This window comes from Rana temporaria, chromosome 2 (genome assembly GCF_905171775.1).
Source record: "Rana temporaria chromosome 2, aRanTem1.1, whole genome shotgun sequence".
NCBI classification, from domain to species: domain Eukaryota; kingdom Metazoa; phylum Chordata; class Amphibia; order Anura; family Ranidae; genus Rana; species Rana temporaria.
Window position 1 is genome coordinate 339,827,732 of NC_053490.1, and position 19,049 is coordinate 339,846,780.

At 42.8% G+C, this 19,049-nt stretch overlaps 1 protein-coding gene across 6 annotated transcripts in view; it reads right to left on the reverse strand.

Moving 5' to 3' along the window:
• Positions 1 to 4,153: 4,153 nt before the first annotated feature.
• Positions 4,154 to 19,049, reverse strand: part of LOC120928425 (C4b-binding protein alpha chain-like) — a 232,455-nt gene continuing 217,559 nt past the window's right edge. For all 6 annotated transcript variants that reach the window (XM_040339524.1, XM_040339522.1, XM_040339521.1 and 3 more), the window contains 2 exons: positions 10,294 to 10,373; positions 4,154 to 5,016 (listed from right to left, as the gene is read on the reverse strand). In XM_040339524.1, the coding sequence (XP_040195458.1) occupies positions 4,826 to 5,016; positions 10,294 to 10,373 (271 nt within the window). In that variant the 3' untranslated portion in view covers positions 4,154 to 4,825. The remainder of the gene's footprint in view (positions 5,017 to 10,293; positions 10,374 to 19,049) is intronic.

Here is a 19,049-nt window from a genome sequence, read left to right on the forward strand (position 1 = left end):
TCATCGACCATCCCAGACTGCTCCCCCAACTCCCACACATCCTCTCCCACCCAACCAAGGGCGTCCATCCCCTGGTGGAGGAGGGCTCACTGACACTCCTGGCATGGTTGGTCTCGGGGTGCCGGACACTCACGACGGCCTTTCAGGCGCGGCTAGAGATCTCCTCGCCGTGGCCTGGGCCCCCGGGACTCGAGCAGCGTACAGATCAGCCTGGAAACTCTGGGTGCGTTGGTGTGACCAACGGCAGGCTGATCCAATGCGTGCCCCTGTCACTGTCATAGTGAATTACCTGGCGGATTCCTTCAAATCCGGCAGGTCCTACAGCTCGATCAATGTTCACAGATCAGCCATTTCGGCCTATCACTATCCGGTGGATTCTCTGCCAATCGGCAAACACCCCTTGATCTGCAGACTGCTACGAGGCATCAGGTTCGAACGACCCCCTCGGCCAAAATACCAATCCACCTGGGATGTCTCCAGAGTCCTTGACATGTTCTCGAGTTGGGAGGACAACGATTCCCTGTCGCTTAAGTTATTGTCGTTTAAATTGACAGTTCTGCTATGCCTGATTTCCATCAAACGTGTCTCAGACGTTAGGGCATTAGACATATCCAGACGGCAGTTTTCCCCTCAAGGCGTCAGGTTCACGGTAATCCGCAGAACCAAAACCGGCCTACGTTCGGTGTTCTATCCTTATTTTCCCACTCATCCACGGTTATGCGTGGTTAGGTGCCTTCGGGCTTACGAAACGTGCACAAATGACCTACGTACCCCGGGTTCTTCCCAACTCCTAATATCCTACATAAGACCTCATCGTCCGGTCACCCCGGCTACCTTAGCACGTTGGGTTAGATCAATCATGGCAATGGCGGGTATAGATGTTACCCTGTTTGGAGCACATTCATCCAGGGGAGCCATGGCTACCAAGGTGGTTGTGACTGGGGGCTCTCTATCTGATCTATTGCTGGCGGCCGACTGGTCTTCTGAGACCGTTTTTCGCCTGTTCTACTTCAGACCGGAGGAACATGTCACCATGTCTGTGTTATGATTTTATGATGTCATTTTGTATTAATGATGATTTGAATGTCATGTTAAGCTTTGAACTTGCATAGATACGAGCCTCCTGTCTGATGTATAATTCGAGATTTTCCTAGCTTGTGACGGAAAATATTGATTATATGAAGACAGGAGGCGAGTATCTTCCCTCCCTTCCCAACCCTTTCATGGTTTTGGATTCTATTTCAGGTTATTGACCACGTTCCTGGTTGGGATACAATTGCAATCTCTCGTTCGGGTGATGTTCCCCGGTTTCTAGATGTACCAGTGGGTCAAAGTCGTGCTGTTGGTCGACCTCGTTGGGACCTGTTGATATTAATACAAACAGTCTTCAGTTAAATGGTCATGGGCCGGCTGGCCGAAGGACCGACGGTTGAAGACACAATTCACGCAAGGATCCTGATAAAGACATCTCTAAGTTCACAGAAGAAAGAGGAAGAATCAGGAGAGGGCAGCCCCATTTATAGACACTAAGATGGGAGTGGCTAAGGTCAGGGGGCTGCTGGGATACATAGTTCTTACAGTTTTTTCTTTAAATTTTTACAGTAAGATGTTTTTACATTTCTGCTGTGAGCATTAATAAAGAAGGATTAATGCATAGATACTCGCCTCCTGTCTTCATATAATCAATATTTTCCGTCACAAGCTAGGAAAATCTCGAATTAAATATGTCCAAAACTATTGCCCTGAACATATCCCTCCCTCATACAACCCTCACTAGATTACAGGCAAATTTTCCCTTCCAATGGAGTACTAAAGGCATCCCCTATTTAGGTATAACGATCCCCTCAAATCTATCACAACTTTATGCCCTCAATTATCTTCCTCTTCTGACCCAGATAAAGAAAGACTTAGAAACCTGGAATTCTTCCCTAATTCCTTGGTTTGGTCGTATTAACACTTTAAAAATGGACACGCTTCCTAAATTACTTTATCTTTTCCAAACCATACCCATTTCTGTCCCCAAAAGTTTTTTCTCCTCCCTACGCTCTATATCCATACGTTTTATTTGGCACCATAGCAAGTCTCGCATCAGTCACACTCTACTTACATACCCCAAGAATCGGGGAGGGGTGGGTCTACCTGACTTTGAATTATACCATAAGGCTACATTGATATCCAGAGTGCTGGAATGGTTTCCCCGTCCCTTCCTTAAAGCATCCACCATGATAGAACAAGACTTATCCATTTTTGACTTGCGAGGCTTGCTTTGGGGGTTATGAACATGACCTACAATTACTTTCTCATGCTTCTCCATTGACAACCGCTGCCCTACAGCTTTGGTATAAGAAGGGACTACTTTCCTTACTATCCACTGTTCCATCACAGCTTACCTCCCTCTTCGACCACCCCGGACTACCTCAGGGACTAGGTTCTTACACAGTGGGCCCATATTCCCACCCTACCTGGCCTGTAGCGAGCTCATTTATACATCCCACTTCTGGCTCCCCCGTGTTACCTAAGGACCATCATAACTGGCTCACGACCCTACGCTTGTCTTCCTTTTGTTCTAAACTATTCTCCTCGTCCCAGACTCACAGACCTCTAACGGATTTCGAGCGACTGTGCTCTCTCTCAGAAACACCTAGACACTTGCTCTCCTCCTTATACACAATGCTAATACACAATGCTAATACATATAATATAATATACACACACTAATACATGATCAGCCTCCTCCATACACAAGGAAGTGGTCCACGGATCTGGGAAAGGAACTCCATTCAACGGATTGGCAGAAATCGTACTACTTTACACACAAATCCTCTATCTCCTGTTACTCTCAGGAGAAAAACTTTAAGCTCCTCTCTCGATGGTACAGGGACCCTCTCTCTTTACATATAATGTTTCTATCTATGCCCCCAGTATGCTGGAGATGTGGCTCTCCTGACGGTAGCTACCTCCATATTTGGTGGGCATGTCCGGCCGTTCAGCCCCTTTGGTCTCAGGTCTTTGCCATATATAGTTCACTCTATAATCGACCCTTGACGCCGTCACTGGAAATAGCCTTACTGTCCATGTTACCTGGTTCCATAGCTTCACAAAAAGATAGTCTGCTTCGTTTCTTTCTATTGGCCACGCGTCAACTTATCCCCCTATTCTGGAAATCTACCTTCACCCCTCCATTGTCCCTATGGGTCTCTTTAGTTAATGATATCATGCGAATGGAGGAGATGTTGGCCCTAAATTCTGACACCTACAATAAATTTAGGACCTTATGGCTCTTATGGATTGATTACTCTTCCTCTGATTCCTTGAAGACATTGCTAAAACCTCAAGTTCAGCCCTAATTTTAGTTCCTCATGCTCTTTATACAACTAAGACGTCAAGACCCGCTCGGTTCTCGGTTCCTCCTTCCCTCCTCACCCACCCGTCTTTTTCCTCCTTTTCCTCTTTTATTCCTTACTTTCTCTCTTTCTCTCTTTTATAGTGACCAGCATTGGCTCTACTACTTTATGTTCTCTCAGTTCTCCTAGTTTCTCCATGTCGAACACTGTTAACCGTCCGACATAGGAGACAAACTCATTGGGATCTTACAGAATTAAAATTTTACTAAATATGAAACGATATTTATTAATATGTTCCATCATATAATATAGACGCCTAATATTTATATGTGTTGTATTACTATGCTGAAAATAATAAAAAACATATTTACCCCTAAATGTGGGGGGAGGGGACTGACTGGGGGAGGTGACCGATCTGTGTCCCTATGTACAAGGGACACAGCATCGGTCTCCTCTCCCTGACAGGATGTGGGGATCTGTGTTTACACACAGAGCTCCACGTCCCTGCTCAGTTACTGGGCAATCGCGGGTGCCTGGTGGCCATCGCGACCGCCAGGCACGTGCATCGTGTTCCTAGTAAAGCAGCGGGTGCGCTTTACTAGGACTTTAAAAGACGAGGACGTCATATGACGTCCTGTCAGAACAACTGAGCTACTATGCCGCCGTCAATTGACAGCGGCTGGTAGAGAAGTGGTTAAAATGATATTCTGTTAAGATTGATATTTTTGAAAAATTAAACATGACCCCCCTCATCCCTCCCTTCCTCATATTTATGCATATCTAATGGCACAATAAAAATTACAATTTTATTTGCATCAGCAAAAGCGTTTATTTAATAAAATTGCCATAAACTGCATATGTGATCAAATAGCAAATTTGTTAGTTCCATCAAAGTTCCTTAAAATAAAAGCATGAATGAAAATGCAGTTTATATAATATGCAATAGAAAAACAGTTACATATTTTGCAAGAAAAATACACATTTTGCCAGAATGTAACAGATATGGTCTATTTCTAAAATCTGCAAAATTGTATATTTTTGGCTTCTACACTTAGTCATTGTTGTCTATTTTACTATATTGCCTGGTTTCCTGGAACAATTCTGAAAGACAGACTAGAAAACAAACTGCAAGAAGTTAATTCACCATCTTGCCTCTATTTAAATGAATAGAGTACCCCAGATTTAGGGTGGTGTGAATTATTGCCAAAATATTAGTTGGCAAACAAAGCAAAATCTGCCTACAAAATAGATGCTGCTTATCCCCCCCCCCCCCCCATTTTTATTGAAATATGGTAATTGTGAGTGTAGACATTTTCCCAGAACAGCTATACAAGTATGCAAACCAATGAAAATTGATATTTTCCACAAAAAAGATTATGAATTTGTGTTTTTATAGATAGACCCATTTGCCTTTTTCTTTGTCTTTGTTGATCACAAGTATGTATAAATGGGAAATTGTATGTGTTGCACTTTAGTTTTCATCATTTTCTTGCCCAATTTTCTTGCTTTTTCTCAGCACTCAGTTTCTTCTTTTTAATGTCAATATCCAGCTTTAAGTTCTCTATCTGAAGGTAGAGGTACTGCACCTGCAGATATTTAATCCACTCATCTGGGGTTGATGTACACTTTCTAGCTTCTTCTTGCAGTTCCCAAATGTTATCACATATGGATGCTGTGAGAGAGGATAATGATTATTGCAATGCATGCTACAAGTTTTACCTCATAATCATTATATTAGCTGAATCCGTAAATTGAATCTCAGCTCCCAGGCTTTAACTTTAAAATCTTTATTTTTTTTTTTTGTACACACAATTCGATTTTTTTCTTTTATGCATAATAGAACTATAAAAATAATATGCAAGATCATGATATCTAAAATGACTTTTAATTTCAAATAATATGTTTAAGAGCAATTGTTTTTCTGCTGTTTAGGAGAAATGTAGGGAAGGTAGCACCAGCAACAAAGTAGCTGAGGTGGCTATAAAAGAGCCCATCTGCAGGAATACTTTTCAACCTCATGCAATTATAAATGTATTAGATCTATACATATACAAATATTTTTGCCTGCACTAAAATACTTACGGTATACAGTCCCAGTGACTTATCCACAAGCGATTTAGGACTTTCTTATCTAAGCAAGGGGTCAAAATTGGTCTGGTGAGTGTGGAATAATACTCTTTGTTGTTGACACAGCATATTGGAGCATAGTGTTCTTATATTGGAAAAGGACATTGGTGATAAATTCACACAGATTTATTTACCGTAACACTTTTCTGGAACGTTTATGTTTATGTTTTTATTATTATTTTTATATTATTTATCTATTTTTCTTGAGTTACTGCAAGTGCTGTTTGTTTTTTGTTTCAGTTTGATTTGTTCACAGCTGCTGCACTCATTATCACGTTAATTGGCGCAAGTGTTTAATTTGATTTTAGTGGGAAAATGTATTTCTCACTCTGTAGATATGAAAAAAAGTCTTGGTTGGAGTCCTACATTAACTTCTGGTAATTTACTATCTATTTCCAATCACTACTTTCTGTATATTTACAAAGTTTAAAACATACAATCAATTCAACCCAACTATTGGTGAGAATAATAATACAGTAGTTGCATTATTATGACTCCTCTCCTCTGTTATTACTGATTATTATTTATTTCTAAAATAGCTAGGTGTCTTTAAGGATGCATTTACCTTTACAAAAAAAATGCACAATTTTTTTGCAGGTAAAACTAATTTGCATTTTGTGTTAGGAGCTTGTAAATCATTGCACCTACGATCAGCAGATCCTTGGTATAATGCCAGCTCCTGCAGACTGCCCGTGTAGCAGTGGCGGCTGGTGACATTTTAGAATGGGGGGCGCAAGACCCCGCCCCTCCACATTTGGTCCCCCCCACTTCTCATAAGCCACACCCCCTATAGAATACACTCACTCCGTCCCCTGTATTCCACTTGCTTCCACTCATAGTGTCAGGAGTATACAGCTCAGCATCACAGCACAGAGTATATAGCCCCAGCATCACAAATCATGGTATATAGCGCAGGCTTACAGATTGGCGCAAACAAACTAAAAAATTACACTGTTAGTTATGAAGGACTCTAAATGGGCATGAGATTATTAGAGACTGCGGACATACTGCACGAGATTACCAGAGACTGCGGACATACTGCACAAGATTACCAGAGACTGCGGACATACTGCACAAGATTACCAGAGACTGCGGACATACTGCACAAGATGACCAGAGACTGCGGACATACTGCACAAGATGACCAGAGACTGCGCACATACTGCACAAGATGACCAGAGACTGCGCACATACTGCACGAGATTACCAGAGACTGCCGACATACTGCACAAGATTACCAGAGAATGCAGACATACTGCATTACTTGTCCTGCGACTTGGGACTTCAACGTTGCAGGACAAGTCGTACCCCATGATTTCCAATGAAAACCGTTCATATCTGTGCGACTTCAAGTCACAGCAACTTCAAAGTAGTCCCTGCATTACTTTGGTCGCACTTTGATGCAACTTGAGGTCCATAGACCTCCAGAATACACAGGCATTGCTTTAAGTCGCAAACTTTCAGACTGTGTTAGCCTTAAAGTCGCAAGATTCTGCCACAATTTTTTGCTGCGATTTTGCAGCGACTTGAAGCAATGCCTGTGTATTCTGGAGGTCTATGGACCTCAAGTCACATCAAAGTGGGACAAAAGTAATGCACGGACTACTTCGAAGTTGCTGTGACTTGAAGTTGCACAGATATGAATGGTTCTCATCAGGTCCGACTTATCCTGCAACTTTCCAGTCCCAAGTCGCTATTTCCACCAATTTAATTTAAATTGGTGGAAAAAAAAAAAGCATTTTAACAAGCCGGGTGATTGGATGGGGTCCAAAAAAAAATGAATAGGGGGGGGGGGGGTGTTGTGGTTTGGGTGCCGTTACGGCTGCTATTTCCACCAATTAAATAAAAAAAAACAATGTTAAATACTTTTATTTTTTTGGGTGCCGTTACGGACGATATTTTCGCCCAATGTTTTTTTTTTTTTATAAGCCGGGTGAAGGAAGGGGTCCGTTTGCCCGCTATAACATACATGCCCGCTATTTGCAATACTTTGATTAGTCAGGGAGGGGGTTCATACCTGTTACTGCAGGCATGCTGCCAGCATAGCTCAGCTTCCAGGCGCACTGAGCTCGAGAGTCCCGACGTCACTTCCGGTTCTTCCTGAGACGTCGGGACTAGCACAGAGACGTGGGGGTGCACACAGAAAGTGTGCACCCGAGTCATAATAACACAGTCCATCGCGCCAGAAGCAAGTGGCGCGATGGAGAACGCCACAAAGGCATTTTTTTTCTGCCAATGTAGCACCTCGTCTGCAATCCCGTGATTGCACAGACGTGGCGCTACCCACACCTCACTGTGCCGGCGCTCGGACACAGTGCACCTAAGGACCTTTTTTGGAAAAAATAATTTCCTTAAAGGGACATGTTTAAATAAACTTTTTTTTTTTTAGATTTTTTATTTTTTTTTACTGATTGGAGAGGGGGGGGTGGCGCCCGGGCGCCCTCTATGGACGGGCCGCCACTGCCGTGTAGCTGTCCGTGTTACATCCTAAATATGGGTGTAGCATGCAACATGTTCAGAAAGGTGAACTTATCATTTAAAACATTCACTCAAACAAAATATCCCAAATCATTGCTAAGTAGGGATGAGCCGAACACCCCAGTGTTCGGTTCGCACCAGTACATGCGAACAGGCAAAAGATTGGTTCGAACACGCGAACACCGTTAAAGTCTATGGGACACGAACATGAAAACTAAAAAGTGCTCATTTTAAAAGGTTAAAATGTCCAGGGGACATGTATCAATGCAAAAAAAGTTTTAGAAACTGACGTTTTTTTCGGGAGCAGTGATTTTAATAATGCTTAAAGTGAAACAATAAAAGTGAAATACTCACTCCTTTAAATTTCATACCTGGGGGTGTGTATAGTATGCCTGTAAAGTAGTTCATGTTTCCCGTGTTTAGAACTGTCCCTGCACAAAATGTAATTTCTAGAGGAAATAAAGTCATTTAAAACTACTCCCGGCTATTAATGAATTGTCGGTCCCGGCAATACAGATCAAAGTCATTGAAAAAAATGGCAGGGGTTCCCCCCTGTCCATTACCAGGCCATTTGGGTCTGGTATTAAAATTCTAAAGGGAACCCCCGAACCAGAAAAAAAAAAGCGTGAGGGTCCCCCCCAAATTCCATATTAGGCACTTGAATATTAAGGTTTGGAACCCTTTGCCATTTAAAAAAAAATGGCGTGAGGTTCCCCCAAAAATCCATACCAGACCCTTATCTGAGCATGCAACCTGGCAGGCCACAGGAAAAGAGGGGGGGACAAGAGAGCACCCCTCCTTCCTGAACCATACCAGGCCACATGCCCTCAACATGAGGAGGATGTACCAATGTTGATGGGGACAAGGGCCTCATCCCCACAACCCTTGCCCGGTGGTTGTGGGGGTCTGTGGGCAGGGGGCTTATCAAAATCTGGAAGCCCCCTTACACAAAGTTGTCCATTCATACAATATTTCTAACACATAGCATGTATATACCAAAAGTGACACCCCACAATAGATTCTCCTACTCCTGAGTATGGTGATACCACATGTGGGAGACATCCACAGCCTGGCCACATACAGAGGCTGGGTACTGCTGAGTATGGTTGGGTATTGCCGAATATGGCTGAGTATGGCTGGGTATTGCCTAGTATGGCTGGGTATCACTGAGTCAGGCCGGGTACCACTGGGTATCACAGAGTATGGCTGAGTATAGCTGGGTATCACTGAGAATGTCCGGGTACAGCTGGGTATCACCCAGTATGCCAGGATATGGCTGAGTATGGCCGGGTACGGCTGGGTATCACAGAGTATGCCTGGGTATGGCTGAGTATGGCCAGGTACGGCTGGGTATCACAGAGTATGCCTTGGTATGGCTGTGTATCACTGAGTATGGCCGAGTATGGCTGTGGGTGGATGGGATGGATGAGCATAGCAGAGTATGGTGGAGGGATGGCAGAGTATGGTGGAGGGATGGCAGAGTATGGTGGAGGGATGGCGGAGGGATGGCAGAGGGATGGATTTAAAATCCAGTAATGCACTGCTTTACCCTGCTATGCACATTCTCAATTGCTCTATATTCTCAGCACTGTGCCTAAAATCAGCCACTAGAGGCTGATTAGCTTTAAGATTTATTTTTTGTATTTTCCCTTTTTTATTGTTAGAAATTCTTAAAAAAAATGTCATTACACACATTTAATCATCTACTTCATATGACTTCATCTACTTCATACTTAAAGCTTTAAGGTGTATTGCTGCTGAAGAAGAAAGTAAGAAGGATGACAGAGTATGCAGAGAGAACACAGCTTAGGAAAGGAGAAAAGAAAAGCAGGAGAGGTGACAGGATAAACTCTACTGCCGGGGAGAAACAAAAGAACTACAGGGATAGTGTCTTATCGTATCTCTCTGATATTCTCTCTCATCTGCAGCCTGTGAGCTTCAGAACTGTAAAGCTTCTGTCAGCCTTCCTCTTTATCTGAGCCAAGACATTCAATCAAGGCTGGAGATGTGCATATTTTAATTGAAGAAAGTGACATATAATATTTGAGATCAAGGAGAGGGGGAGAGATTCAAATAATGTAGTGATGGCTCAGTGCTTCAACAAAATGGTGGCATCCAGCAAGAATAAACAGGAGCAATGCTGTAAGCAAATTACAACACACACTAATTTAGGTAGCATAATTATTAATGTGGGCTGTATAAAGTGATACACTTGTCATCCCAGAATTTGCTGATTCTTGTCACTGGAATCTGGTGTATGCAAGTAATCACTTGTATGAAGGAGGCCTAGGTAAATAAATATCTTTAATTTATTTTATTACTTAAACCTGTATTGCTATTTTACCTTTACACACTGGGGGTGTACCACTCCAAGTTTCATCTGCTTGACAGCTTCTGTAGTTCCTTTTTGAAATCATAGTATATCTGGAATATTTGTATTATAATTAATTATTCAACTGTTGTAACAAATACTTTTAATAACAACATACAGGTACATTAGTTTACCATAACCAATTTTGAGTCTAGAGCTTTCAAACTTATGGCACATTGAAGTTAGGTAAAAGGTTTGCAAAATATTAAATTCCATACTGACCTTTGAAGACTTGGACATAGATCCCATAATTGTAAGACCTTTTTGGTTGTTCCTTAACCACTTCCCGCCCGGTCAATAACAGATTGACGTCCGGGAAGTGGTTCTGAAATCCTGACTGGACGTCTATTAACGTCCTGCAGGATTTCATGCCCGCGCACGCCCGTGGGGGCGCTCGGCGATCAGTGATGCGGGGTGTCAGTCTGACGCCCTGCATCTCCGATCTCGGTAAAGAGCCTCCGGCGGAGGCTCTTTACCACGTGATCAGCCGTGTCCAATTTTCCCGACGGAGCATGCGCAGTACGTTCGGCGTGTGAACGTGCCTAATTTAAATGAACCACGCCCCCTACGGGATCATTTAAATTACGCGTGCTTACACCAGCCCCTTTTACGAAACGCTGCCGCAAAGTACGGAGCAAATGCTTTGTGAATGAAGCGTAGCTCCAGTAATTTACGGTGGCTTTCCATAAAAACGGTACGCTGGGCCGCCGTAGCAGTGCGCGCCCCTACCTGAATCCACCCCATTGATTTCAATGGAAGTTGCCTCAGAAGTCTGATCACTGTCTTAACTGAAGCAACTTTCCAGGAAGATAACATACATTTCTCAGGCAAACCCCTCCCTCCCCCTCCCTCCCACAGAGCTGTCCTGGAGGCGACTTGAAGTTGCCTTGTACTGTCCAGGAGGCAACTTGAAGTTGCCTTGTAAGTTGCCTGATGATCCGTACTTAAGTCGTGACCAATATTCTGCACATTGGGTGGAAGCTTGGAAGGTGTCTGTGTACTGTCAGGCCCCGTACACACGGCCGAGGAACTCGACGTGCCAAACACGTCGAGTTCCTCGTCGAGTTCAGGGATGAAGCCGCCGAGGAGCTCGGCGGGCCGCCTTCTCCCATAGAACAACGAGAAAATAGAGAACATGTTCTCTATTTTCTCGACGAGTTCCTCGGCGGCTCCATCGGGCCAAAAGTGTACAGACGACAGAGTTTCTCGGCAGAATCCGGCTCTGACCGAGTTTCTCGCCGAATTCTGCCGAGAAACTCTGTCGTGTGTACGAGGCCTCACATGCTGTTTGGACCCATGCATCTTGTAAGTGTAATTTTATCATTTTAATAAACTGTCTGCCTAAAATACTACACTGTTGGATTCCTTTGCAATTTAATTCCCTCTATTGAGTGAGCTGATTCAGGAACAAAGACCCAAATGGACCTAGACTGGGATTTATGTGGCTGCAGAGCAGCACAGTGCACTTTGATCTGTGTGAGATCTAAAGCCCTGTACACACGATCGGTTTGTCCAATGAAAACAGACCAATGAACTGTTTTCATCTGAAAAACCGATTGTGTGTGGGCCCCATTGGTTTGTTTTCCATCGGTGAAAAAAAAATAGAACATGTTTTAAATTTTTCCTGTGGATAAAAAAAACATCGAAAAAATGTGTGTGGAAGTCCATCGGTCAAAAATCCACGCATTCTCAGAATCAAGTTGACGCATGCTCGGAAGCATTGAACTGATGGTGTGTAGGCAAGACTGATGAAAGTCAGCTTCATCGGATATCCAACAAAAAATCCATCGGATTAGATTCCATCAGATATTCGATTGTGTGTATGAGGCATAACAGTCTGGTAAGGAGCTCATAACTCTTTGTGATGGAGTGGCTTCGGTGGCCCAGCCTTTTCTTTGGTGGTGTTATCTGCTTAATAATTTTACACAGAGGTGGAAGAGTGTGGAGCATTGTAAATTTGCACTTTATTTGCATTTTATTTGAACTTTCTTTTTTACTTATACTTTTATCCCATCAGTGGTGTATTTCAGTTTTGTGCTGCCCTAGACCTGACTAAACTCATGCACCCCTTAATTTAAATATGACCCACCCCCTTCCTGCCAAGGCCAAACCTCTTTTTGTTTAAGACCCACATCGTCAGTGAAGCCTCATCAGTGTATCAATGGAAAAAAAGTTTTAAAAACGGTTGTTTTTTCAGAAGCAGTGATTTTAATGATGCTTAAATAAAAAATAAAATAAAATGAAAACTTCCTTTAAATATTGTACCTGCTGGGTGTCTATAATATGCCTGTGAAAACGTCTTTGAGAACCCGGGTCTTGCCCCAGGGAACATGTATCAATGGAAAAAAAGTTTTAAAAACTGTCATTTTTTTCAGGACTCCTTTTTTTCCTGAATCTTTAGGTGCAAACTACAGAGCACACGGCCAGTACACACCACGTAGCTTTAGGTGCAAACTACAGAGGGCACAGGCAATAAACCACGTAAGAATACTGCAGATAGCACAATTACCTGCCTGCCAGTAAATTAGGAAGAACTGATCTAGCTAAACTATACAGTGTATAAATATATGTACAACACCTGGGATGTATATATATCCTCTACACCAGGGATCCTCAAACTACGGCCCTCCAGCTGTTGTAGAACTACACATCCCATGAGGCATTGTAACACACTGACATTCACAGACATGACTAGGCATGATGGGAATTGTAGTTCCTGAACAACTGGAGGGCCGTAGTTTGAAGACCCATGCTCTACATAATGTAACATTAACTGACTAGCCTGCCTGCCTGCTCTATCAACCTGCAAAAAATGACACTCTCTCTGTCCTCTCAACCACCGCAACACACTACACAAGGCCGACCTGCAGGCGGCCTTTTATAGTGTGGGGCGTGTACTAAACCCCCTGAGCCATAATTGGCCAAAGCCACCCTGGCTTTGGCCAATTAAGGCTCTCTGTTTTTTGGAAGCTGTGATTGGCCAAGCATGCGATGCCGCAGTGAATTATGGTCTGTGAAACGTAACTCGAATTTGGCACGAACGACCCGTTTTGTTCGTATTTCGACAAACGATCGAACATACGATGTTCGAGTCGAACATGAGTTTGACTCGAATACGAAGCTCATCCCTATCAGTGGCCATCAGTGCGGCCTCATCAGTGCAGCCTAATCAGGGACCACCAGTGCAGCCTCATCAGGTGCCACCAGTGTAGCCTATCAGTGCTGCCTCATCAGTGCGGCCTCATCAATGGCCATTAGTGCGGCCTCATCAGGGACCACCAGTGCAGCCTCATCAGGTGCTACCAGTGCAGCATATTAGTGCTGCCTTATCAATGGCCATCAGTGCCACCTCATCAGCAGCCATCAGTGCCACCTCACCAGTGGCCATCAGTGCAGCCTCATTAGTCTATATCAGTGCACTTTATCTGTACCCATCATTGCCATCTCATCAGTGCCACCTATTAGTGCCCATCGGTGCAGCCTATCAGTGCTACCTTATCAGTACAGCTTATCCATGCCATCTCATCAGTGGCCATCAAAGCCGCCCCATTAGTGGTCATCAGTGCAGCCTCATCAGTGCCCACCAGTGCAGCCCATCAGTGCCACCCCATCAGTGGCCATCAGTGCCACCTCATCAGTGGCCATCAGTGCAGCTTATCAGTGCCGCCTCATCAGTGGCTCCTCATCAGTGCCCATCAGGGCAGCCTTATGTCACTGGATTAGTAAGATTACTCCTATCTTGTAAGATATTTGGACTTGTGTTTTCTGCCACTGATTGTAATCATAGGATTATTTTACTTATTTGTGTAATGACTGGGATGTCCCTAGTTATTATACAGTAAGTGAAATGATCAGTTGCAGCAAACACAAGTCCAAATATCTTATAAGATAGGAGTAATCTTGCTAGTCCAGTGACATATTGTAATAGCACATATAGGGGAGCAGGTCCAAAATAGTATTGCCATCATATACAATTAAAAGTCTTAATTGTATATAATGCAATTCAATATGCTCACTCAAGCAGGGACAAGGATGTTTAAAGAAATGAAATGAATTATATTAAAGTGATGCCATACCTGGGGGCTCCGGCTTCCCTCTTCTCTTCTCCGCACTATTGACACAGAGCCTGGGAGGAAGTTACAGATCGTAACTCCCCCCACCCCAATGATGCCGCGGAGGAGGGTAGGTGTTGCATTAGGTTGTAGTGCCACACTTAGTATCGGCAGCCACCAGACCAGTTGTATTACGTGCTGCCGGACGGCGGTGGTTTGTCCGAACATCCTCACGGCCAGTATTATCACACCGGCAGGCAGCAGATTTTCCTCCTGGACCCTGTCAACAGGCACAGTCCACCCCATAAGACTGGTGCTACACTACGGGGACTCTTTTCGTATGGGAGCCGGGAGGAGGCTGTTTTATTTTTGTGCGGTTGTGGGAGAGCAGATTTTTTGCCCTAGGCCTGGACCTTGATGGTCTAGGCATAGATAATACAGCACAGTATCACATATGAAATGAATTCACTTACAGTATGTATTTATATATATTCAGCACAGTACGTATTCTGTACAGTATTGTAGAAGTACTAATATGAATTGAGATTACATTTATTTAGTCAATTACCACTTATTTAAAGGGACAGTGCATTTTTTTGTATTTTTTTATAGTTTCATCACATCCTATACCCAGATACAGCGTCTCACAAAAGTGAGTACACTTCTCCCATTTTTGTAAATATTTTATTATATCTTTTTATGTGACAACACTGAAAAAATGACACTTTGCTACAATGTAAAGTAGTGAGTGTACAGCTTGTATAACAGTGTACATTTGCTGTCCACTCTAAATAACTCAACACACCACCAATAATGTCTAAACCGCTGGCAACAAAAGTGAGTACACCCCTAAGTGAAAATTTCCAAATTGGGCCCAATCAGCCATTTTTCCTCCCCGGTGTCATGTGACTCATTAGTGTTACAAGGTCTCAGGTGTGAATAGGGAGCATGTGTGTCACTGGAAGTTCAACATGGAACTTCATGGCAAAGAACTCTGAGGATCTGAAAAAAAAAAAGAATTGTTGCTCTACATAAAGAGGGCCTAGGCTATAAGAAGATTGCCAAGACCCTGAAACTGAGCTACAGCACGGTGGCCAAGACCATACAGCAGTTCAACAGGACAGGTTCTACTCAGAACAGGCCTCGCCATGGTCGACCAAAGAAGTTGAGTGCACGTGCACAGCGTCATATCCAGAGATTGTCTCTGGGAAATAGAAGTATGAGTACTGCCAGCATTGCTGCAGAGGTTGAAGGGGTGGGGTGTCAGCCTGTCAGTGCTTAGACCATACTCCGCACACTGCATCAAATTGGTCTGCATGGGTGTCGTCCCAGAAGTAAGCCTCTTCTAAAGATGATGCACAAGAAAGCCCGCAAACAGTTTGCTGAAGACAATCAGACTAAGGACATGGATTACTGGAACCATGTCCTGTGGTCTGATGAGACCAAGATAAACTTATTTGGTTCAGATGGTGTTAAGCGTGTGTGGCGAAAACCAGGTGAGGAGTATAAAAGACAAGTGTGTCTTGCCTACAGTCAAGCATGGTGGTGGAAGTGTCATGGTCTCGGGCTGCATGAGTTGAGTCTGGGGCTGCATGGGTGCTGCCAGCACTGGGAAGCTACAGTTCATTGAGGGAACCATGAATTCCAACATGTACTGTAACATACTGAAGCAGAGCATGATCCCCCTTCAGAGACTGTGCAGCATGGCCATATTTCAACATGATAATGACCCCAAACACATCTCCACGATGACCACTGCCTTGCTAAAGAAGCTAAGGGTAAAGGTGATGGACTGGCCAAGCATGTCTCCAGACCTACTGTAAACCCTATTGAGCATCTGTGGGGCATCCGCAAATGGAAGGTGGAGGAGCGCAAGGTCTCTAACATCCACCAGCTCCGTGATGTCGTCATGGAGGAGTGGAAAGGGATTCCAGTGGCAACCTATGGAGTTCTGGTGAACTCCATGCCCAAGAGGGTTGAGGCAGTGCTGGAAAATAATAGTGGCCACACAAAATATTGACACTTTGGGCCCAATTTGAACATTTTCACTTTGGGGTGTACTCACTTTTGTTGCCAGCGGTTTATACATTAATAGGTGTGTGTTGAGTTATTTTGAGGGGACAGCAAATGTATACTGTTATACAAGCTGTACACTCTCACTGCTTCACATTGTAGCAAAGTGTAATTTCTCCAGTGTTGTCACATGAAAAGATTTTTTTTTTTTTCGCAATAAACATTGACAAATACTTGACATTCACATTATTACATTTATATTTTGACATACATATAACAACACATACATGGTCTCACTATAATCCCTTATTTAGATTATTCTATAGTGGCCCTTACATGTCATTCTCCCCAGTTCACTTAAAAAGAGGGAGAAAGCCTCTCCAGTATATATATAGATCGACACGGAATGGTTCCTGATACAGGTACTAATATGATATGTAGAGGCATGGAGGACACAGGGGGAAGGGGAAGGAAAAAAAAAAAATCCCCTTTCTAGCTGTGATTAACTCATCCCCCTTATCGAGGGTACCCGGGTGAGCTACATTTTTTAAGTTATATTTGTATTTCTATGTGATGGACACCTACCTAAGAAGTCTCCCCCTCCCCTCTCTCTAATTAGAGGAGAGATCATAAGGGGGAGGGGAGAAAAATAAAAATAAAATAAAAACATTTCCTTTTCTTTTTCCCTTTTTTTATATATATATATATATATATATATATATATATATATATATATATATATATATATATATATATATATTGTGCTAAATCTTCCCAACTCTCGGGGGGCAACACCTGCCCCTTACCTCCACCCCTAGTGATTTCGTGTATGTGTAAAAAAATAAAAAATTTAAATAAAAAAGAATTGTTTATTTATATATTATATTGTGCTAAACCTTCCCAACTCTAGGGGGGCATCGCCTGCCCCTTACCTCCATCCTCAGGGGAAGTATTCACACCTTCCCTTTCTATTTATAGGTGCATAATCCTCATGAATCTAATAAAAGTACCCCTCCTCCCTACCCCCACCCTTAGTAATGGATATAAAAAAAAAAATATATATTAATACTTAATCATGAAAAGATATAATAAAAAAATTACAAAAATTTGTGGGGCGTACTCACTTTGTGAGATACCGTAGGTGGAAGGTTGCAACAGTCCCCTAATTTTATATATTTTGAATGAAGAGATTGATTTGATTCCTTACATTTTTTTCACTTATTAGCACACAATTATTTTTTGGTTTTAGAATATTGATAGATATTAAGTTTTTATGGACCCCATTATTTTATTTCTGTGTTTGAGCACACCAAAACTGAAAGAAAAAAAAAGTCCATATAATAAGTTTTTCATAAACTAGGTGTCACTAATTATAATATAATTTATTTTCTTTGCTTAGGATCTATTTTTATCCATATTTCAATCTATGTCACTACTCTGATACTATAATTTTGTGTTGGAAAAGTAACAATGTTGTAGTTGTGGCTTGTATTGTTAGCAGCATGTCTCCCTTTAGTGGCCACGCTGTCTAATTTTGTAAGATCCACAGTTAATTTGAAATCTCATTTTAATTTTATTTATTAGCACTTGTACACATCCCCCCATTTTTAGCATTGTTTTATTAGCACTATATAGGCTGTGATGCTCCACTAGAATTCAGGCTTGAAAAAGAGGCTAATGCTCTAAATGTATCACCCTGCTGCCTGGACTGCCACCTTAACAGAAGGCACCCCTTCCTCTTATTGGTGCCTCCAAAGGACTACGAGCACTGCTAGTTTGAAGATCTATTCAACAGGTCCCGTCTTCACAGAAGTGGCAGCCCTGCCCCTGACCACAAAGTATGGGCTGCCACTGGATTGGTAACCTCTGGCCTAATGTGCACTATCCCAAGGGTCTAACGTGGGAATTGCTACTTTTTTTATATTATAAATGTTTTGTTTTCTATTGCACAAGCTCTCTTTTTTATCATTTTTTTTTATCACTGCAGTTGATAACTGTCCTCCACTGTTAGAGCTGCCAGATAAAGTGCATGTCCTCCTCCTGTCTGTAAACAGCTTACAAGTTTGCACACATCTATTGTGGCCAGGCATTATTCCATTGCTCTCTGAGGACACACATATTACGAAGTACTATGCCCTTGTTCTTTTTTTGTTTTTGTTTTTGTAACTGTCTGTGTACTAAACTTAAAACTACAAAAAAAGCTGCTACATGATACAGTATCTTCTGTCAACTACATAGCTCCTCCTCCATGGAGAGGAGAGAGGGAGGTATTTGTAGTCCAAATCAGGAGAGCATCTTTGGGTGGCAATGTTTCATCTTCATAGATATTGTACAGTTAGTAGTGGAGCCACTGCCATATGGGCGCTATGAGGGCTGAGGCAGAGGGGGGCCTGGTCAGGACCATGAGGGTGAACTTTCACTTTTGCTCCCTCTTGTGTATGGTGGGGCTTCCAATGCTTCTCTCCTGATGCTTCATGTTCCCTGTATCAGTCTCTCAGTGCTTTTCTGACCTTCAAATAAATTAGCCTGCCAGGTAGTTGCTACTAATGCTACTTTATGTTGAGGACAGTAGGGGACAGGGGGTGGTTGTGCCTAATGCATTTTAGCAATGCACATTAGTTGCAATGGTGCATTGTGTTACCATTCAAAGTCTATGGTACCCTA